The 23,469-nt window shown below is 41.6% G+C and overlaps 1 protein-coding gene across 1 annotated transcript in view; it reads left to right on the top strand.

Moving 5' to 3' along the window:
• The window catches only part of SH3D19 (SH3 domain containing 19), a 151,401-nt gene that overhangs the window by 119,600 nt on the left and 8,332 nt on the right, over window positions 1-23,469 (top strand). The window contains exons 9-17 of the mRNA XM_026647849.2: window positions 4,259-4,371; window positions 7,861-7,919; window positions 11,464-11,728; window positions 12,311-12,379; window positions 12,556-12,696; window positions 14,904-14,976; window positions 15,393-15,523; window positions 19,318-19,376; window positions 22,531-22,718. Of these exons, the coding sequence (XP_026503634.1) occupies window positions 4,259-4,371; window positions 7,861-7,919; window positions 11,464-11,728; window positions 12,311-12,379; window positions 12,556-12,696; window positions 14,904-14,976; window positions 15,393-15,523; window positions 19,318-19,376; window positions 22,531-22,718 (1,098 nt within the window). The remainder of the gene's footprint in view (window positions 1-4,258; window positions 4,372-7,860; window positions 7,920-11,463; window positions 11,729-12,310; window positions 12,380-12,555; window positions 12,697-14,903; window positions 14,977-15,392; window positions 15,524-19,317; window positions 19,377-22,530; window positions 22,719-23,469) is intronic.

The raw sequence follows: 23,469 nt of genomic DNA, 5'->3' as shown, positions 1-23,469 counted from the left end.
CTATCAGGGATGGTCTAGACAGTATTTGGTCCTGCCATGCGGGCAGGCGACTGGACTCGATGACCTCTCGAGGTCCCTTCCAGTCCTAGAATCTATGAATCTATGTTTACATCTTTCTAGAAAACTGTAATTAAAGAACAGGAGTACTTGTGGCACCTTAGAGACTAACAAATTTATTAGAGCATAAGCTTTCGTGGGCTACAACCCACTTCTTCCTCTGTACAACTGGCACTGCATTTAGCCGTATGGAGTGGAAATCCATCAACTTCATGAAAAAACTCGTACAGAAAAAAAAAAATGAAAAGGAAGAAGTGGGTTGTAGCCCATGAAAGCTTATGCTCTAATAAATTTGTTAGTCTCTAAGGTGCCACAAGTACTCCTGTTCTTTTTGCGGATACAGACTAACATGGCTGCTACTCTGAAACCTGTAATTAAAGAATAGTTTAATACAAAGGTGCTAAATTTGTTTCTCTACCAAATGTAGACGCTCCTATGGAAGCTCACACCTTTTGTATTAAACTGTTTGTTAGTTTTCTAGAAAGATGTAAACATGACTTCATTGCTTAATATTGACAGGGATGAAATTATTTTGGCTCTAAAATCCACAGCTGTTCAAGTACTGGCGTTTTGCTGGTGTTTTTAGAAATTAAAAAAAAAAATAGCACCATAAACCTTGGATACGAAATGTGGCCTTTTGGTCCCATCTTGACCATTAACCACAATGTCTTCCATCTCCCAACCCATGCCACCAAGAGCTGACACTGATTAGCTCTCACAAAGCTGGAAAGCTGCAGAGGAGAAGCATTAGACGTCTTGGTGTTGAAATCTTCTATCTATTGAGTGTTTTATTGCATGTTGCCAAGATTCAGATTTAGTAAACTACAAATTTTCACCCTGGGGTTGCTTCCCAAAACAGAGGAATCATCACATCCCTAGTAGATGCACCCAAAAATACAAGCAAAAGAGAGAAATAACCGAAGAGGCGATTATTAAAAGCATCTAAAAATCCACATACTTCTACACTATGTCAAATTTGTAGTAGCAGAGTGTCCTGCTGGTAGTGTTTTAGCCTCTCCTTACATTTACATCCCTACTTCTAGAAGAGTGTTTAATTTTCCATAGAAACTGTAGTTTTGTAGGTAAGAAATGCAGTGGAAATAGTTAGAAAAATACAGAGAAAAGTTGTAAAAAAAAATCTATATCAAAATTTGTAATAACCTTTTTGGTTTGCACAATCACATGTACCCTCAGCTGTAAGAGTCTGTCTAATGAAGGCAGATAAGTGTGTTCCACCTTCCCAGTGTAATTCTCAGGTCTCGATTGTTAATATGCATGTCCAGACATTATTTTTTTTCTTTAGCTGCAAGACAAATAATACAGTCTCTTGCTGCTCTCTAGTGGCAACTGAACTGCCCTCAAGGGGCTTCAGTCATGTTCTGTCAGTTGGTAGAGGGGTGTGAAGATCCACTCAGCGAGAGACTGCAACTGGGAAAGAGATGGAGGTAAAGGGGGAAAGTGGGGTTCCCAGTAAGCAGAGTGGCCTGTGAAGCTCTTCAGATCCCAGAGTGGAGCCAACTATCCCTATTGTCAAATGTGAGCTGTTGCAAAACCTAAGGCTACATCCACACCGTGAGTTAGGAGTGTGATTTCCCCTGCTCATATACACATGCTCATGCTAGCTCTCCTTGAGCTAGCACGAGTATAAGTAGTAGTATAGCTGTGATAGCACAGGTAGCAGTAGCAGAGGCGCGGCTTAGCCACGCCGAGTACAAACCCACCTGAAGCTGGTGAGTACGTACTCAGCATGGCTAAGCCATGTCTCTGCTGCCACTACCCATGCTATTGTGGCTATACTGCTATTTATATGTATACATGAGCTGGGAATCACACCCCTAGCTCATAGTGTAGATGTAGCCTTAGAGTCATAGAGCTTAAGGCCAAAAGGGACCACCAGATCATCCGTTCTGACCAGGCCACCAATGCTACTCAGCCACCCCTATGCCAAGCCCAACCAAATTTGGAACGAAGTATTACAGCCTTCAGGAGACTAAACTGTTATGTGCCACTGGGAAAGAACAGGAGGGACTGAGGAGCACCAATGTCAGAGAATTGATTTAGTGAGATAATACCCAGATAACCCTGGCAAATGACCTGTGCCCACATGCTGCAGAGAAAGGCAAACCCCTTCCTTCCGTCTCCCCAAGATCCCTGCCAGTCTGACCTGAGAAAAAATTCCTTCCTCACCTCACATATGACGATAAATTAGACTCTGAGCATGTGAACAGTCAGCCATGCTCCCAGAAGAGAGAATTCTCAGTATCACCTCAGAGCCCACACCTTCCAGTGACCCATCTCCAGCTGTGGCCATCCCTGATGCTTCAGAAGGAGGAGACAAAAAATCCAAACAAACCCTAGGCCAGGGGTCGGCAACCTTTCAGAAGTGGTGTGCCGAGTCTTCATTTATTCACTCTAATTTAAGGTTTCGCGTGCCAGTAATACATTTTAACATTTTTAGAAGATCTCTTTCTCTAAGTCTATAATATATAACTAAACTATTACTGTATGTAAAGTAAATAAGGTTTTTAAAATGTTTTAAGAAGCTTCATTTCATTTAAAATTAAATTAAAATGTAGACCGGTGGCCAAGACCAAGGCAGTGCGAGTGCCACTGAAAATCGGCTCACGTGCCGCCTTCGGCACACGTGCCATAGGTTGCCTACCCCTGCCCTAGGCTGTCATGGGTTTCAGTCTGACTCAGTTGTAGCTACACAAAGGCCTTGTCGTCATGAGGAGATTGGGCTGGGCTAAACCTCGTTGGAGGGCCCTGCCACCAAAAAAGATCAGGCAACAGTGGTTCAAGGTGACCTCTGCCCCACTTGCTATAGAGGGAGATGGCTCCTGTAGGGAGCCAACACAGCACAACAAATGAATAGCGCTTTCAAAAAAAGGAAAGGGTCAGGTGCTTAGGAACTTACTGATTCAGCACCTCCCTTCAGCAACTCCCAGTAACTGAGTTTCTGTGGAGGTCCAATTGGGAGTTAAAGCTGCTCCCCTCAAGTGTAAAACCTGAGAAGGAACAGAGATGATCACCTGTCTTCTGATTTTTGAACTCTTAGGGTTGGCAATATTGTTTGTGGAAGGGATGTGAGTGGAAAACTAGGCCATCTGTATCAGGATTTGAAGGAGGTGTGTAAAAATAAATCTCTAATGCTCTTTTTAAATCAGTGAGGTATGTTAAGGAGAGATTTCTCTCTTGCAGTTAATCCTTCTTTTAGTCCCCATCACATTGGCTTAGATAAGCAAGAAAGCTTTATTAACTTACCTCTTCTTGGCTCAGTCTCCAAATACTCAGTGTCTAAGGGATGGATTCGCCTTTGGGGTTTTTTGTTTGGTTTTTTTAAATTCCAATCCAGACTTTCAGGTCACTGAGATACAATTAAATGTTCTATGCTAAATAAAATAACTCCACATTCTCTCCTGAGAGCTCCCTTCATGCAGTGAGCAGCTGATTCATAAGATAAGACTCTAGGCCTTCATTTGGATGGTAACTTCTCACTTGGTCTTTTTAAAAATAATTTTAAACAATTTTAAATGTTTAGACTGTCTAGGCTGACAATAAGCATTTTTTACATGATTCTGAGCATGGGTAGAAGCCCAGCAGATTTAAAGAAGTGCCTCAGATTTTGTTAGGTGCGTCATTTGAATACACAAATACCCTGTAAAATAGGTTGAAAAATGTCCCAGTCCGTACAGACGCATTACGGATAAGTATATTGGCAGAATTTATGCAAACATTTAACAGATTTCAGTCAGAGAGTGCATTTAAAGCCAATGGTGTGGAATCATTAAATTCTTTTTAGTGGCTTTTATTGATGGACTAGAGATGAACCCCTCCAACCATACCTGCCTCTCTTCACTCCTGCTCTCTCTCTTCTATCACACTAGACTCTGTCCAGACTGCCCTAACCTCACTGTACTTGAACAGCTGAGGAAAAAGCCAGTGTCCTTGGATTTAAAGGAAGATTGGTTACGCAATAAGGAAAGTACTCCTACAATGTTCCTCAAAATGGGGACATGTCCTATGCATCTCCTTAGTATTTTCCAGTACTCCTGCTCATATCCTACCAGCACAGGCTAAGGGAGTTGTGTTCACCAAGAGGTGTTGGGGATCCATTTTGATTGTTAATATCTATCTTTTTTACACTCCCTTTTGGTCCCTACAAAGAACTTATTAGATTTACAATTTAACACTTCTCCAGCTTTAAATGAAGTTCCAAATATCCCTCCACCTCTTCCTGCTGAAAAACCAATTGGGAACACCTCTGGGATCGTTGCTGGAAAGCCTAGTAATGCCAAACAAACAAGGAAAGGGGTAAGTTGTATCTGTATTACATCCTTTGGTTAGCAAAGCAAACGGTCTCTTGTAACAAATTGCTCATTGTGAAATAAGTCATTTGGGGGATGAGGATGTTACTCACAATTATAAGGCATTTCATATGTTTTTCTTCCATATTTTATTTTTTAATCAGGCTACATCATTTAGGTTGTTGTCAGTGCTGGAAATCACTTGGTTGATTTAGATTTACACTTTGTTATGCTTTGATCATGTTTATCTTTTGTTTTCTGTACTTTAGTAGTTGTAGTCATGCTCCCTGGGGTAAACTTTCAAAGCCTTGCAGAGGGCATTAAACTGATAGGATTGACATGGCCAAATTTCCACACACCCCTCTGAAAATGCATCCTCTGTCTTCAGAAAGGAGGCACCTCTCTGTCTGTATGCCAGTCTGAGAGGAAAAAAATTGTTTCTGATGATAAAGGGGAACTTGACAGCACCCTTTTCTCACCTCTGGCTGCATTATATAGACAATTTCCACTAGTTTATCCAGAGCCTGAGAACAATAGTTTATTCTCAAATGCCTCTCCTCTAATTTTCACTCATGATCAGTGACGTGCTAGTAGCAGGAGATACTAGTACGTCCCACAAAGCTGTGGAAATAGGGATTCTGCACACCCCACCAGCTGCGACCCCTTTCACTCAGATTTATTTGAGAAAAACTTTGAAAATGCAGGGGGGAAAGGTCTAAATCTAGAGTCTTGATGGCAAAAATGGAAGAGAAATCAGCTAAAACAATGAGCAGAAAAGAGATGAAACCAAAAGGCCCATATCGACACTTTGCCTGAACAAGAAACAGCAGACAGAGCACCATCAGGCATGGAATTCCTGCACCCCTGTGAATGACTGCAAAGCATCGTAGGCCATTATAGCAAAGATACAAACCCTCAAATTACAGAGATTTCTTTAGCACTGAGTAATCTGTCACAGGACGTGGCTTAGAAAGGCAAAATAAAAAGCAGTGTCTTGCCTTCTCTTCCCCTTGCTTTGATTCTCTTCTCCATTGTCATCGATTCAGAAGTTTCTTATCTGCTCTCCTCCTCTAACCCCTCCACTTGCCTGAGAGACCCCATCCATCTCCTGATCTCCTTCATGCCTACTCTCATCCCCTCCCTTACTCTTCTCCTTAACCTCTCAATCACTTCTGGATTTTTCTCTTCACAATACAAGCATGGTTTAGTCTCTCCTCTCTTTAAAAAACCCCCCACCCTTGATCCCACTTGCCTCTCCGATTACTGCCCCCCTTCTCCCTTTCATCTCTAAGATCATTGACTGCACTACTTACAATCACAGTCTGGAGGTCCTCTCTCCCAGTTCCTGCCTAGACTCTCTCCAATCCTGCTTCCGCGCCTTGCACTCCACTGAAACTGCTCTCACCAAAATTTCTAAACACTTCTTCCTAGCCAAGGCTCAAAACCAGTACTCCATCCTCATCCTTCTTGACCTACCAGCCACCTTCAACCAGGGCCGGCTCCAGGGTTTTTGCCGCCCCAAGCGGCGGGGGGGGGGGGGAGAGGGGGAAGCTGCGATCGCATTCGGCGGCAGCTCCACTGCGCCGCTTTCTTCTTCGGCGGCAATTCGGCGGCAGGTCCTTCCCTCTGAGAGGGACCGAGGGACCCACCGCCGACATGCCACCCCCTCTCCTTGGTCGCCCCAAGCACCTGCTTGCTGAGCTGGTGCCTGGAGCCGGCCCTGCCTTCAACACAGTGAACCAGGCTCTTGATAATTTGTTCTCACTTGGCTCCTGTGACTTGGTCTTCTCTTAATTGCTCCTTCAGTGGATCCCCCCTCTGGCTTTCCATGAGGGCTCCACGGGGCTCTGTTCTTGGTTTCATTCTCTTCTCCCTTTGTACCTTATCTCTGGGTAATCTCCTCCACCAACACAAATTCAACTACCATTTCTACGCTGACAAGTCACAGAGCTACCTCTCTACTCCAGATCTGTCTCCTTCTGTCCAAACTAAAATCTTGGCCTGTCTCTCTGACATTTCCTCATGGATGTCTAGCTGCCAAGCTCAATATGGCTAAAACAGAGCTCTTAATCTCCCCCCACCCAGGCCCCCTTTCTTGATCACTGTGGGTAATACCACTATCCCGCCTGTCACTCAGGCCCATAACTTGGGTTGTCATCTTCAACTTGGACCTCTCTTGAGGTGCTCACATCCAGGCTATGTCTAAGTTTTGCAGATTCTTTCTGCAAAACGTCTCTAAGATACGGCCTTTCATATTCATCCACACAGCTAAAACTCTTGTCCAGGCTCTCACCATTTCACATCTCAATTGCTGCAACATCCTTCTTTCTGGCCTTGACAAATACAGTCTTGCACTGCTCATATCCATTCAGAATGCTGCTGCAAAATCACTTTCCTAGCCCATCGCTTTGACTGTGTCATCCCTCTCTTTGCATCCCTCCTCGGGCACCCCCTTCTCTATCCTATCAAATCTAAGCTACTTGTCTTCACTTTCAAGGCCCTTCACCACCTATCCCCACCCTGCCTATTATCTCTCATTCAGTATTGAAAAGTCAACTCCTGCCTTCGATCAGGCCATGATGCTAGCCTCCATCACCCATTTGATAAATTTTCAAACAAGTACCTTTGTGCTTCTCTCATGCTGCCCCTCACACTTCGCAGTAGCTCCCCATAAACACCTGAAAAACTAACTCATTATCCTCCTTCAAATCCCTCCTTAAAACTATCATTTGCCGTGATGTCTACAAAAAACTTGACAACAGTTAGGCTGACCATCATGCTGACCAATATTAATAGACTCATTGTTTCCTTGTATTCCCCCATCGGTCTGCATCCCTCTCTTGTCTGTTGTCTTACACTTAGATTGTAAGCTCTTTGGGGCAGAGACTGTGTCTTTATTATGTGTTTGTAAAACACCTAGCACAATGGGGTCCAGGTCCATGACTAGGGGTCCTACACACTATGGTAATACCAATAATTATTAAGAAGAAGAAATGCTCACCACCATGGATGACATGATCACCCCATTAGCTGCATGGCAAAGAGAGCCATTGTCTGAAAGAGAATGTAGAAGAGTCAAGTAACTGCAAGAGAAAACACAATTCTGATCTAGTCCATCCCCTGCCAGTGCAGGTTTCTTCCATACAATATTTTTTCTAGTGCATTGTTCAGTCGACTTTTTATATGTCCGCAGTGATGGTGCTCCCACCACATTTTTTTGAGAGAGAAATATTATCCCTCAAGCTAAGAGTTACCATATTTACAGTTTTCCTGATATTCAGCCTAAATTTTCCTCCTCTTAAATTCATCCCATGACTCCTATTAATATATTCTTTACAGCATTGCCCTAAAAAGTTCCTGTTGGTGGACTTCTTTTGGCCTCTGATTTGAAGTTCTTCTCTGTTTAGTATAATTTAAATAAGAAAGGCATCTTTTTAAACAGAAACCTGTTAATGTTTCTTACATAAACTGAAATCGCATTTTTGTGTTCTTGTAGGAATCTGAACATTCAGATCCAACAGGTACTTCTTGGACAGAGCCTGTGCTGCCCCCTAGGTGAGTAGAATTTCTAAGTAGCAATTTCAGGGGACTGAGATTAGCTACTGGGTTGGTTTGCTTAGTCGGTCTAGTATGCATACTTATCAACTGTATATTATTAAGACAGTAGGCTTGAGTAAGTTGTGCTTTTGATATAATCACTAATAATTAGGCATGCACCAATAGCCAACTAATGCACACCACATTGTGGCTAATTGGTATGGTGGAGAAGAGAGGCCTTTGTAGCCCACGAAAGCTTATGCTCTAATAAATTTGTTAGTCTCTAAGGTGCCACAAGTACTCCTGTTCTTTTTTCTTTAGAAAGATTGCAACTCAGCTCTTCTCTTATTGTTTGACTGCCACTCTGTTCTCTCAGGCTACGTCTTCACTACGGGGGGGTCGATTTAAGATACGCAAATTCAGCTACGCGAATAGCGTAGCTGAATTCAACGTATCGCAGCCGACTTATCCCGCTGTAGGGACGGCGGCAAAATCGACCTCTGCGGCTTCCCGTCGACGGCACTTACTCCCACCTTCGCTGGTGGAGTAAGAGCGTCGATTCGGGGATCGATTGTCGCGTCCTGATGAGACGCGATAATTCGATCCCCGAGAGGTCGATTTCTACCCGCCGATTCAGGCGGGTAGTGTAGACCTAGCCTCAGCTTTAGCCTCTTGGCCCATAACTGAAAGCAGATAGAGCTGGAGACCATCCTCTCCTCCACAGAAAAGATCATCAACAGCTATCTTCACTTGCTCTTGTGGCGGGGCTTGGGCTGTGGGAGCAAAGAGGGGGCAGTTGCCCTTCTAGGAATTGTTGCTGAAGAGGAAAGGTGTCAGGTCAGCTCTAAAGCTCTAGATGCGTTATGTGCAGCAGTGATTCTCAAAGCTGGTCCGCCGCTTGTTCAGGGAAAGCCCCTGGTGGGCCGGGCTGGTTTGTTTACCTGCTGTGTCCGCAGGTTCGGCCGATTGCCGCTCCCACTGGCCGCGGTTCGCCGCTCCAGGCCAATGGGGGCTGCGGGAAGCGGCGCGGGCCAAGGGATGTGCTGACTGCCCTTCCTGCAGCCCCCATTGGCCTGGAGCAGCGAACCGCGGCCAACGGGAGTGATCGGCTGAACCTGCAGACCCAGCAGGTAAACAAACCGGCCCAGCCCACCAGGGGCTTTCCCTGAACAAGTGGTGGACCGGTTTTGAGAACTACTGATGTACAGTACCTCCAGTGTTTGCTTACTCTTCAGTCCCGAGACCCTAGTGGAACTGTGGGAGGAATTACAGCCTCCCTATCCCCTTCAGCAACAGGAAGAGGAGTAGCACCCACAGGCAAAAGGAAGTAGGCCAGCCTTGGACCAGGGCTCCACTGACTGTCAGGGACAGATTGGTGGGTCGTAGAAAATCTGCTGATAAGCCCATGCCACCTAGGCACTGATATCTATGTATGGATTTTATAGTTGGCTGTGTACCAAAGCACAAAGTTTTACTGTATCACCCTCTCCCTCTTCCTGTATCAGGAGGCTTGAGCTGATCCTGGAACTGAATTTACTCTGCTTAGGGTATCATGACAATAAAGCTCTATTTCTGTTATGAAAGTTTAAGTGCATCTCCTAATGTTGGAGTGATTATAAGAAGAGTTGCCTTGAGAGCAAATGAGATGACTCATTGTTTCTCTTTATATGTGTATCACTTTTTGCCTTTATTTAGTTTTAGATAACTCTGGACCTCTCCCTTATGTTCTCTGTGAACCCAATAGATAGAAATTCTGTCCCCTCCCTTTCTGCTCAAGTTCACAGAAGACCTATGATTAATAACAACCCTGTGATTTTCCAGACATGAGATCTCTTAGGCTAGATATTTGATAATATCTCCTCACAAAAAGTGGACTGAAAATCTGGTTATTTTTGTGGTTCAGTTTTGGAACAATCCTAATTTTGTTTTTGTCATTTTAGATTAAAATGCTTATTTGGAAGGAGGTTAGGGATGGAGGGGGGGTGGGGAACAGAACATAGATGAACAGATTTCTCTCATTCACTTTTTTTTTTTATTTTTTAAGCAAAAGTGAGTTGAAGGGGGCTATAGGAACATTAACTGGTGCTGAAATGACAGCTGGGTTTCTGAAGGAAAGGAATAGGGAGGTGAAGGTCCAAGAAATTCTGAAAAAAGAGAAAGGGTTAGAATAAATATATTCAAAATAGTTGAGAAAAGATGTATATAACCATTTTCCTACCATGTTCACTTACTCTTTTAGAAGGCTTTTTTCATAATGGAACGATATCTGGCATAAATCCTCACAAAACTGTGTATTGACTAGAGCCCATATTGTAATAGCTATAAGGAACACGTGGTGGGTGCATTAATAAGCTTATTAATACTCTTCTCGAGTGGTTGAAGGCACTTGCTGAAAACACCAGATGCACAGGCCAAAAGCCTATTAATACATACCTTGTTCTGGCTTATTGTTATTACGACCTTTTGAGAACTCATGCTAGTGAATACTTGTTTGTGTTGAACTAATGAACCTCTTATAAAATGCCAGAGTAAATTGTAGAGGAAACATGTAATATTGTGGTGTTTATAATATCTGGTCACTATATTCAAGGTTGCATAAAGATTATTTAAAAAAAAAAACCACACATCCTGTTTTTGGACAGCGTTAGTACCTATCCAGTTAGGGATACAAAGCTGAAATTTGACAGGAAAGCAGTCCTTATTTAGAAGAGAGGTACCTTTGAGTACACAAGTTATTGATTTGGCCACATTCTTAGCCTTTGAAAATCACACTCCGTGAATACACAGTACAAGCAGCACCATTTTTTAGCTCTTTTTTACCAGTGTTTGTAGTGGTACCTTTTCAAGCGTACAAGTTACTTAGAAGTTTGAGTCCTATAGACAGTCAATGGGACTTAGGGTCCTAAGTCACTTGGGCACTTTTGAAAATTTATACTTAGAACTTAACCAGGAAGCCTGGACATTCTGAATGTAGCTTTCTGTACAGAATAATCTCATTTCACAAAAGTGGCAAATGGTTCCATTAATCTGATGATGCCTGTTATCCAAACTAGGGTCTTGTCCCATCAGTTTAGCTGGTGGCATGATTCAGTTCACATGACAGGATGTTTCAGATAAGTGAAATCCCAAGAAATGAGCCAGACTGATTTCCTAAGTCCAGGAGAACCAGCAGGTCTTCAGCTAAAGCACCTCATTCAAAGCACTTCAGCTCTGGACAAAGCTCTTTAATGGTAGGTGGCCTGGCTGAAGTCTTACCGAGTTAGAGGGCCCTACGGAAGCCAGCCAGCCAGCTCCCTGTAATTGGAACTGGCCAGCAGGATTTGAAATCTGCAGTCAAGGAACCCTACTGAGAAGGCTTCCTTGATTATTTAATTCCCCCAGTTATCCAAAGGTTTCAGGTGTTTCCAGAGAGCTTCAAATAATCCAGATTCTACTGTATTGTTCTTCCTGTTTCAATTAATCGTATTTCCCTATTGAATGCTGTGTGGCTGTCTCAGAGATTAGGGGGGTATATATGCTCGTTTAAAATGCACACTTCTTTCATCATTCAACCAATCTCTAGGCCTGTGGATGGAAAAGTTGTACCAGCTCGACTGCCTCCACCTAAAGGCATTCCTGGAAGGCCACCTCCACCAAAACACTCTGGAACCAAGACCTCTTCCCAAAAGGACCCTTTTTGCCGATCCTCGTCTGACCTGACACTCCATAAAAGACATGACATGTTTGGAATGGGAGTCAAGAGAGCAAAGAGTCAAGTTTTAAAAAATCAAGACCCAGCATTACCGCCTCGACCTAAACCAGGGCACACTCTCTACAATAAATACATGGTGAGAGTGGAGATATTGTGCCTGGCTTTTGCATATAGGATAGAGCTGTTTCCAGTACAGAGTATAAGGTGCTTTATTGTGAGGGAGGAGTCTGCTGCTCTTCACCTTCAGCATATTTCCGTGCGGGGGGGGGGGGGGGTGTTTATATATAAAATAGCTCTGCCTCCTTCTCCACAGTCTTTGGGTGTCTTGTGAACGAACCTGGGGTGCTAGGAGGAAATGGAAGCTACACTGTGGGGTGAGCAAGGACTGAGATAAGGGAAAGGCCTCTTGTCCCCTCTGTGCACCCTTAGCTGGTTTTAAACTCTGACTTGAATTGTATAGGTGATATTTTTCAAAGGCACAAATGACAGTTAAGTGCTAAATACCCATTTTCTTTAATAAAATAACAACAACAACAACAAACCTTTGAAAATCTCTTCCTAAATTGTTTGTCCAGTGGCCAAAACACATAGGAGGGAAAGGTGGATGTATCTATATTACGTTGCATCACTGTACAGGCTCTTGTAGCATGAATTTCAGGTGTTTAGAGTGTGAGAGTTCATTTGATTTGTGAATAATTTGTCTGGATTTCTGTTTAAGCTGCCTGTGCCTCATGGAATTGCCAAGGAAGATTTCTCTCCTAGAAACCCTGGAGAACTCGGCTGCAAGGTAAAAGAAATTCATTCTCCCCCCCCCCCCCCTCCCCCTGCAGGTACACACTAAATCATTAGTCGTTTATTATGTTAAAGCACCAACTGCCTTAAGCTTTAAAGGTTACACTCTGAAAAATGTAATATTGGTTTATTAAATCTCTTGGTTTCAAAAAATGTTGCCGTACCTTAAAGCATGGGGATGTTCTTGTGCTGCTGGAGCAGATCGACAGCAATTACTTCAAGTGCCAAAAGGGAGGGGAAACCGGCAAAGTGCACTTGTCTCATATGAAGATAATCACCCGCCTAGATGAGCATCTGACAAGCAAGCAAAAGGTAAACATTAAGAATTAATTAAATCTTTTTAGATGGTAAACTCGTCTGTGCAGGGATCGTGCTTTGCTATGCATTTGTACAGTGCTTAGCACGTTTCAGGGCACAACGGTGGTAATATGATTAATAATAAGAATAGCAACTCCAAGCTCTCAGCAGCACATTGATTTTATCAAACATGTGCATTTCTTTTTTAATACATATTAAGAATACATTTATTTCCAGTACATTGTAATTCACATTGCTCAGTTTTTGCACTGTGTTCATATTATGTACTCTTTGTATTGCATTGAATTACATTCAAACAAAGCAATTATTCATCATCCCTCACTTCATCAGCCAAGGTATCGAGTTGAAATCCTTCTCCCAGCGGGTAGGAGGTAGATTAATATGCAGTTTTTGTGATATTTCCCCTATAAACTTACCCCAATCTACTCAGAAAAGCCAGTCTCCCAACATTTTTGGATCATCAGCTGAGACTGTGCTCTCTCTCTCTGTTGTGATACCCCCTACTATGGAATCTCCCCCCTACCCCAGCCATGCTTTTCTAAGGCATGCTCCCCCCAACTTCTATATATGCACATCCCTCCAGCAATGTACTGCTCCTTAATTAGTGAACCACTGATCGGCTACTAGCTGATGATCTCACTCTGATGAATCACAGGTAGGCTGAGGTAGTCTCAGTTTGCAATCCACGGCTAGATCACTATGTGAGGACCTGCACTGTGGAGGTATGACTGAGTAGGCAGGGCTAACATGGGGCTCATTGCTGAAAGGGCAGAATGGGGGCTCTCAGCTGGTGGACTAAGGTTTGCCAGCTTTGAATGCTGGAGGTCAGACTGTCACAATGGCTCCTTCTGGCCTTAAAATCTATGAAATTTATGAATGAATTTTTGATAGCCCACTCTAATCGGTTTAGGGCTGATTTAGTGTTGGACTTAAGGGCAAACCTTAAAATGGTTGAGAGTGACTAGTATGGAGACACTCAATCACTGGTGCTTCAAGTTGGTGCAATACAAACAACTGAAGTGCAACTAGTTGAATGCTGCACTGTAGACAAGCCCTGAGAAAATAAGTCAGAATGACTTCTGCTGACCCTGATTCAAGCACCTAGGGATGCTTAGCCAATCAGGAAACCAGCAGGAATATCATATGACTACAGCTATTTGACTTTAACCATGCAGCCAATCCCAGATCAAAATTCATCAGCGTTTCAAAATGCATGAAAACATTTTGTCTGCCCTAGGGAAACTTCATTTTTATATATATATATCCCCACAACAGCTCTGAGCATAATTGATGTGATGTTTAATATGTGGACAGCTGATATCCCATCTATACTAGGGCACACAATGTTGCTAAAATTTGTTCAGCCGAACTGATGTTAGAAAGAGTGAGAAATTTTTTAGAAAATTTTCCTAGTGTAGAAAAGGAACTAGTTAATGTAAAAATGCACCCCCAACTTAACCAAAATTTCACTAATATAATAATGTTCATGTGAAACCTCACATGTTCACAGAATCTGCAAACTCAAAAAACTGCAAATGTTGAAATTTAATATCTATGTTTAGTTTTACATTGAATATCATGCACAGCCCCAACCAAATCTTATCAGTATCTTTATTTGCACTACAATGTAGAAAAACCTCTAGATTAACACTTCATGAGCCAAATATGTTATGGAGATGACATAGCTGATGGCCAAAAACAAAAAGGGGGGGAAGATATAAGTGCCATCAACCAGCAAAGTCTGGTGTTCCCGGAAGAAGGAAAAGTTACTGTGAGAGTCATTACTATGACAGAAAAGGGCTATAGAGGTTTTAAGGGGTATAAAGGAGGTATCATCAGAATAACATGGCAAAAGTCTTCAGAGTGTGCTGCAAAACTCAAAATTGTTGTAATAGTCGGATAAGAGGTAGTGGATATGAATATGAATACACTGCATCATTTTTCCTCTCATTTAAATTGGTTCTACACCTGGGTGACTGCATTCAATGGAATTACTTTTGATTTAAACCAGTATAAGTGAGAGAAGAATCAGGCCCATTAATTTATGCATAATAATAATTCCTTTCTTTAAAGGTGGCAATTTGGAATCATACATGCATGATGGAATTGTGTCCAAAAGCAAAAATATCTTTCAGAATCAATAATAGAATGTTCATGTTAATATCTTTCATAATTTCTAAATTGCTTGTGTTTTTTGTAAGGATTCAAACAATATTCAGAGGGTTTCTGACAAAAGTGCTCCCCATGCTGTAGTGCTGCATGATTTTCCAGCAGGTGAGTGCACATAAATAATACTAATAAGTGTATAGTTTGACTAATAGCGTAAAATGTGCTTCCAAAGCAGAGAAGAAAATAGTCAAAACTTTTCTTCTGTTCTTTGGAACACTGAGGTTTAAAGGGCATGTAGCATTTTGATTTTCACAGGAATTTGAAATGTGGTACAATTGCAGGGCCCAAGTTGCTAAGTTTGGATCCAAACTTATCCTGAATGTGTGCATGTTCTGTTTCATGGTTTTAGCTCAGACCAATTTTGAGTTAAAGCTTACATGTCAAACCGTATACCCATGTTAATAAAGACTTTTTTTAAAACTGATTCAACTTTTGGGTATGGTGTATATTTAATAAGCTTTTATTTAGAGAAATTCACTGCATTTGACACTGACTGTAACTGAAATGATGCTGTCTTACAGAGCATGCTGATGATTTGGACCTCCATTCTGGAGAGACTGTTTATCTTCTGGAGAAAATAGATAATGAGTGGTACAGAGGAAAACTCGGGAATCGCACAGGGATATTTCCTGCCAACTTCGTTAAAGTGATTGTATGTAGCCCATTTCCATTGAAATATAGTGTGTTCCACTCATGTTCATGATCAAGGCCTAATTTACCTTCTCTCCTGTGCATTTTATTCCACTTGTTATCTAGGTAAATTTTGCATCAGTGCACAGAAGAGAGATCAGGTTTTTGTGTGATATTAGAAATCTACTTAATCTTGCAACTCTGCCCAACCATTATAGGTATGATTCTCATGTTAATTTAAAGTCAAGTGAGAGAATTGCAGCTGTTACTTAAGAAATGCTCATAAATCACCCCGACCAGATTCTGTTCTGTTTCATCTGGGCAAATTCCCATGGGAGTTTCCCTGGTGTTACAGAGCAGATTATTTTAAACGGCTACACATAAGCAAGAAGCTGCACTTAAGCTACACTTAAGCAAGAAGTCCCATCAAGGATTTGCATTAAATTGTTTGAGAGTATTGGGATGCCTTCAACCCTCCCAAGATGTGCACACTGACATGGTATGTTGATATTGAAGTATGTTTTAAAAATTGCAGCAGGCAAGTTTTATTTTGGAAAAACAAAACCTCTTGAATGCTACAAGTCACCAATAAAAAAGCTCCTAAAAGAAAACAAATTAGAACTCCTAAAAGGAAGGATCACTTTATACAATAAGGGTAATCAAACCAGTGGTGAGGAAGTATTGAGGAGATAACACCATGGCTGCTAATTTTTACAGGATAGCCTGCACAATGCAAAGAGACCTGGATAAGGGAATCTGAGACACAGGACATAACAGACACAGTTTTTCTAAGGACTTGTCTACAATTACAGCGCTGAAGTGGCTGGGTCGCTGTGGCACTTAGTGAAGATGCTACCTGTGCCAACAAGAGAGCTTCTTCTATCAGCGTAGGTACTCAACCGCCCTGAGAGGTGGCAGTTATGTTGATGGGAGAAGCCCTTCTGTTGACATAGCGCTGTGTACACTGGGAGTTAGGTGGGTATAACTACGTTGCTCAGGGGATTTTCCACACCACTCAGGCCTGGTCTACACTGGGAAGGGAATCGATCTAAGTTATGCAACTTCAGCTACGTGAATAACGTAGCTGAAGTCTATGTACTTAGATCTACTCACTGCGGTGTCTTCACTGCGGTGACTTGACTGCTGACGCTCTCCCGTCGACTCCGCCTGCACCTCTTGCTCCGGTGAAGTACGGGAGTCAACGGGAGAGCGCTCGGCAGTCGATTTATTGCATCTAGACTAGACGTGATAAATCGACCCCCGCTGGCTCGATCGCTGCCCGCTCATCCAGCGGGTAGTATAGACAAGCCCTCAGAGATGTAGTTATACCAACATAAGTTTGTAGTGTAGACCAGGGCCTACTGATAGTAGCATAGAAACTTCCACTTCATTTATGTATCTTTTCAGTCATCCGGTGGACAAGTGTACTGATCAAGGAAGTCAAGAGATCTGGATTTCATTCCCAGCCCTGCCATTGTCTCAATATGTGACCTAGGGCAAGCAATGTCACATTTCTGTGGGCTTATTTATGTGGCTACTTAAGATGTGATTTTAAACCAGTTTAGTTAAAATGGTGCCAAAGGCTTTGTGGACATGGTGATTTTGGTTTAGCTCAAGTCCATTAGGAATCAACTTTAACTAGTCCAAAATGTTCATACAGTGTTCACCATGATCATACAGTTTTTTACACTGGTTTAACTAAATGGGGTTAAAATCACACCTTAAGTTACACATGCACAACTTACTTTTGGAACTGCTGCTACATTAATAACTTTAGGTATTTTCTAACCATCGTGAGGGAGTTGTACACAAGAGACTCTGATTCCGTTTTTTAACGGTTTAGGTTAGTGAGTTTTAATATGCTCAATACCATTACTGAATGATAAATATTGTCATAGTTAGGAATAGTGAGAATGGGTGGGGGTGTTACACCCACACAGGACTAATACTGAAATTTGTTAGGTAAATAGACTGCACCCTTCACCTTCTTCATGTTTCCAAACAAACATTATGTAATTCACAATTTGATTTCTATTGATGGCTAATTTTTAAAACAAAGTTTTATTCTGTTTTAAAACAGTGGAGTGAGCATCATGGGCCAAATTCAGCACAGGTGTAAACATGCACAATCTTGTTTGAAACAAGATTATGTTAACATGAACTAGGTACCTTTTAGTTTGTGTCAGTGGGGTCTACTTGGAGCAGTTAGAGTACTCATGCTCCTCTAATTTGCACTGGGGCCCCGTATAGACAAGTCCAAAGTCAGTGGAGCTGCGCCAGGCCTGCATTTGGCTCACTCTGTCAGACAATACTGGAATTGTTAGACAATATACTGTGGGATCCAGTAGCTAATAAATAAGGGGGAAATGAACCTAGGAACGTGTTCCTGAGCTGCTCTCATTTTAATTTTTTCTGTGTACCCAGGAATGATTCTTACATACTAATATTTAATTTTGAAAGTTTATTTTATTTTTAAAAATGAATTGAACTCTTTTAGCACTAAAATACTTTCTTTACAGTTTTGAAATTTAAAAAAATCTGTTGGGAAGAAAGAACACTTTATAAAAAAAACAGTTAATAGAGATAATCAGCTCATTGGGGCCCAGAGATTCAGTACTGATACAAGGGCCAATTCTATCTCTAGCTCATAATGTTAAGCTGGATATCAGCATGAGGTCTAGGCATCAAATAATAATACTTAGCATCTATGGTACACTTCAAACATTAACTAATTAATCCCCGTGATGCCCTTGTCAGGTAGGCATTATCCCAAAGTAAAGCATGGCCCAATCCAGCACCCACAGATGTTCAATGAAAAGACTCCCATTGATTAGTGAGGGACTTGGGTCAGGCCCTCAGTGAGTAGTGACCGAACCAGGACTACAAACAAGGTCTTTAGACTCCCAATCTTATGTTTAGTCCACTAGGCCATGCTGCATATTTTGCAGCTCTCTTGTGTGATAAGAGATGAGATGATGACTGTGATGATATTTTTAAATAAAAACTTAAAACCGTACACATGCAGGGTCCCTTAGTGCACAGCCTACAGCTCCAAATGGGATAAGGAAGAGGGCTTTTGGTGACACTTAACCTCTTTTTTTACATTCTGTCTTTGCATGCAGACTGAAGAACAATTTGAGACGTGTTTGTTTGTTTATTTGGGGTACAGATGGCAAAATCTGGATGATCAAAGCCCGGAATGGATATTTCTAAACAGTAATCTTGACTATTGTGAATTGCACTAGCAGATAATAGATTGCAATATCAATTATGAGCCTGGAGCCAAAAGCAACAGTGTGTAGTAGCGTCCAATTCCATTTTCTGCCAGTCAACAAAGAGGACTGTTGCTATTAAAACACACAGTTAGTAATGTAAATTATGAAACGTTGTTGTTTCTTTCCATAATGTTGAATAGCAATGATGATGGGCCCCTGGCATCAAAGAGTTAAGTGATTATGCCAAAACAGCACCCACCCACCCCCAATGTAGCCAATGATCAGAACATTCCAGTGATTATGTAGTGCCATGTGGATAGGGTGACCAGATAGCAAGTGTGAAAAATTGGGACGGGGGTGAGAGATAATACATGTCTATATAAGACAAAGCCCCAAATATTGGGACTGTCCCTATAAAATCAGGACATCTGGTCACCCTATGTGTGGCATCTGCAGCTGAAACTGCAATGTAATTAACTAATTTGAATAGAGAATATTCTAATTTTGACATTAAATATGCTAAATTTGTGCCACTATAATTTTAAGATTGATTGTGTATTGTTTTTTATTGTGTTTTGTTTTTTGGTCTTCTCATTATTAGATTGATGTTCCAGAGGAAGAGAACAGGAAAAAAGTATTGTTTTCATCACCATGTATTAAGTGAGTTTCATACACATTTTTGCTCTCTTTTTCATCTTGACGTATATGAAAAACAAATAAGCAGAAAGATTATGTTTACTTCAGATTTACAGAGGCATTAGCGTTAATTTAGTCAAACTGATGCACGAATATTTTAGTTTATTGTGTTTAATTTTTGCAAACTAGGAATATTTGAATAAGAATATTTCTATTTTTTGTCTCATTCATATGAAATTAAGCACTAATTACTGTTAAATAGAACAAATATTCCTAAAAGATGACTAAAAACAATGCAATTTTATTTTTGGCTGGAATATAAACAACAGACTGAACTTCACGGATTTAAGAAATGGCAGCTGATATTGACTTTGAAATAAATCATTTTTTAAATCTGCTTTTTTGAGATACTGAGAAGAGCTATTTCTAGGGCTTGATGCTGAGAGGGTCTGTGCACCTACCATTCCCATTAATTGTATGTGCTCAGCACCTCACATGATCAATTATTATAGACTTATTTTGATACAGAGAGACTACGAGAGGCAGTATCATTCCTGGTGCAAATGGATACAACTTGATTTCAGTTGCATTCCATAATATCATTTTTGGACAGTGCTAGTTTGTTGACTTACATGATTGTTCACTTCCAAAGTAAAAAACAAAATGAAGCAGAGGTGGGTTACACAAAACAGTCTGAGCCTTTCCCTTAAAGGTAAAGTTAAAAAAATAATAATAATTTCAAATTAATAGTAGAACTATTCAAACTCCACTTTTCTGGTAGCTTTGAAAGTCACTAGAAAAGATCAACAGTAGCAATCTGATTTTAAAAGTCCCTCCATATCACCCTCTTAAAAAAACAACTACTAACTTTTAGCAAAATAAACTGAAAAATTTAGAATTATGAAGAAGGGTGACCAATATGTGATCAGGGTTCAAATGATGTCACAGAAAGAGATGGGGAGTGGGCAGGGATTCCTTTTTACACCTGTGTGACAATCTGCTGGGGTTCCCAAAACTGTGAGTTTCTGTGTTGCCCCTCTCAGACTCAGCGTAGCAGCAGCAAAGTTCCCACTTGCTATGTGTCAGCTCTCCGACACACTGGCTTGTGTGCCTTGCCAGCAAACTTTTTAGGATTCTGCCAGTCCAAACCCTGTCTCGCAGGTAACAATCAGTGAACCCCATTCCCAAGTTCCTCAGAGACGTCTTTCTGCAACACTCACAAAAACAAGTTCGCTGGTCCTTTAACAAGACAGTACACAGTAGCTTATTACGTTCAATGGGGCTAACCAACAGTCTATTTCAATCAAAGCATTGAGTTGGTGTATGGTATAAGCAAAACAGGTTTGTTGACAAAAGGGCACAGATTTAGTTGATACCAAATATTAGGAATCAGGGTAGAAATGGTTACAAACAAAATAAAATATGCTTCTAAGTCTAAAACTACTTAATATACTAGTGTCTTTTCTTCAAAGCGGTTTTTCTCACCATAGTCTTTCTTCCTGCATGGCTGGCTAGACCTTTAGCCAGGACCCAACACATGGAGCTGAAAGCGCTTGGTTTCTTTCATTCCTAAGGTGAAGGATAACTAAGGAGTTCACTCCCCTCCTTATAGTCCAGTAAACCTTTGAAATGTATTATTTTGAAGTGTATCCTCAGATAAAGTTCCTTTCCCCTGCTGGGTGTGGACACCATGCTGTCTGGTGTAGATTCTGTGCTGGTTCCTCCCTTGCTGGTGATTTTTAAAACGCAAATTATCCCCTCCTGCAACCTCTGAAACAAGTGACTAGCCCATTGAATTTGGCCACACCTGATCTGAGATGTTGGCCGCTTTCCTTTGTCTGGAGAAAACCTGTTTATGAATTCTCCCTGACATCCCTGGTTTAAACACATTTTAGTCACATATTTCCAGTACATCTTTACAGTTCTTTGTGGGTTAACTATATATTCCATTGTGCAAGAATATTAATGATCAGCGAGTTATTAGTTTTCCAGTGATATATTACATGCTACCTTTTGGGAAAATAGCATGACAACAGAATGCAGTTTGGCATGGGGGAGCTCTTAGGGTCACAGCCTGCTTCACCCTGTATTTCTGGGGGTGGTATTAAATGATAAATAATTGGTGCATTCAGTGATTTAAATATTGCTACACAGCAACTTTATGTTCCAGTTAAATGAAAAAAATTGAATTCAGTGTGTGGTATCTTGCTGTAAATTGTAAAGCTGTCAGGGGCATTGATTTTTTTTTTTTCTACATTAAGAGTTTATATTTTCTGAAATCCACCATGGAAAAATAAAGCTTGTCCCAATAGAGGAAAATTGTCTTCTCTGCTACAAAACATCATGCTGCATTTTCAAGGTTTTGGGGGGAGGCGGCGTGTGAATCTTGCTATACTATTTAAACTAGCATTTCACAGTGACTCATCTATCAAACAGACTAAATAAAAATGTGATTGCAGCCATTGCTGATGTGTCCCCCCCGCCCCGTCCCCTCCACTGAAGATTGACTACAGGCCGTCCAGCTATAAAAAATATTTTAAAAGCCTATGTTGCTCAGATTTTTGTGGGTTTTTTTTTTTTTTTTTTTTTTTAATGTGGCTTCAGCAGAATAAGACAGCATTACTTTTCCTTTTTTGTGTATTTCTTAACTTGGAAATATTCTATTGGCCAGCTTCTTAACTGTGCAAAATATGAGCGGACAGGGGCAGGGTGGCTTCGAGTCAGCTTTCCAAACCTCTGATCCTGGGCAGGCCAGCCAGGAAAAGAGACCTGATGCAATTGAAAGCAGCTCTCCAGGACCAAGGTGCCAGCTAGGGATCAGCCACAGCACTGCACATGCTGCCTCACTCCCTCCCACTCCTGGCATCCTAGAGCCTGCTACTCCCCACTCGACATACACCCTACTGAGAGGCAGGGACTGGATATTGGAGAGCTAGGCCTATGGATAGTTTGTACCAGTTTAGGGCAGCTTTCTGCCTGCTTTGTGCTGTCTCAGTACAACCTTTAGGCCCCCATTTTTAACCATCTTGGCCAGAAAGATATAAATATGGTGGATTTTGCTTCATGATAACTATTGTGGGTATGCAATTTGTTCTGGCTGTGTAATGCCCACAAGAAGTGAAATGACAAAAATATTAAAATTAATATGTAAAGCCAACTCATTCTTTTGTTTGTGCAGGGGCCCGAGATGCGTAGCTCGGTTTGAATATATCGGAGACCAGAAAGATGAGCTAAGTTTTTCAGAAGGTGAAATTATTCTTCTTAAGGAATATGTAAATGAAGAATGGGCCAGTGGAGAGCTGAAAGGCACATCTGGAATTTTCCCCTTGAACTTTGTGGAAATTATTGAAGATCTGCCTGGATTAGGTACAATATATCAGCATTCTCTAAGTGTGTAACTGGAATAGAGTCAGTGTATAACATTTAGTATTGCATGTAGGTAGTATGACATAATGTATGAGGAGTTGGAAAGAAAAATGCACTTTATTTAGGAGGACTACTAAAAATGAGGAAAGGGATTAGTGAAGACGAGACAAAAATGAAAGAGGACAAACAAGTGAAAATTGAAAGGAAAATTAGCCTTTTGAAGAGAAGCCAGTTCTTGAATACAGTAAAAGCTGTGTTATCCAGCACTTTACTAGCTGGAACGCTCTATAAACCGGCATTTTTGATCTCCATTGGCAGTCCGGCTGGCACAGGGCTGGCAGGCTCCCTAACTGGCTCCGCATGGCTGCACGGAAGCAGCGACATGTCCCCGCTACTCCTAGGCGGAGGAATGGTCACAAGGGGTTTGGAGTGCAGGAGGGGGCACGGGCCAAACTCCCTCCCTCTTAAAAAACAACAAGGAGTCTGGTGGCACCTTAAAGACTAACAGATTTATTTGGGCATAAGCTTTCGTGGGTAAAAACCTCACTTCTTCGGATGCATAGAGTGAAAGTTACAGATGCAGGCATTATATACTGACACATGGAGAGCAGGGAGTTACTTCGCAAGTGGAGAACCAGTGTTGACAGGGCCAATTCAATCAGGGTGGATGTAGTCCACTCCCAATAATAGATGAGGAGGTGTCAATTCCCGGAGAGGAAAAGCTGCTTCTGTAATGAGCCAGCCACTCCCA

This window comes from Terrapene carolina, unplaced genomic scaffold, assembly GCF_002925995.2.
Source record: "Terrapene carolina triunguis isolate 2854851 unplaced genomic scaffold, T_m_triunguis-2.0 Scaffold66, whole genome shotgun sequence".
NCBI lineage: Eukaryota > Metazoa > Chordata > Testudines > Emydidae > Terrapene > Terrapene triunguis.
Note: the sequence above shows the minus strand (reverse complement) of the source record. Positions and strands in the feature narration are given on the sequence as shown.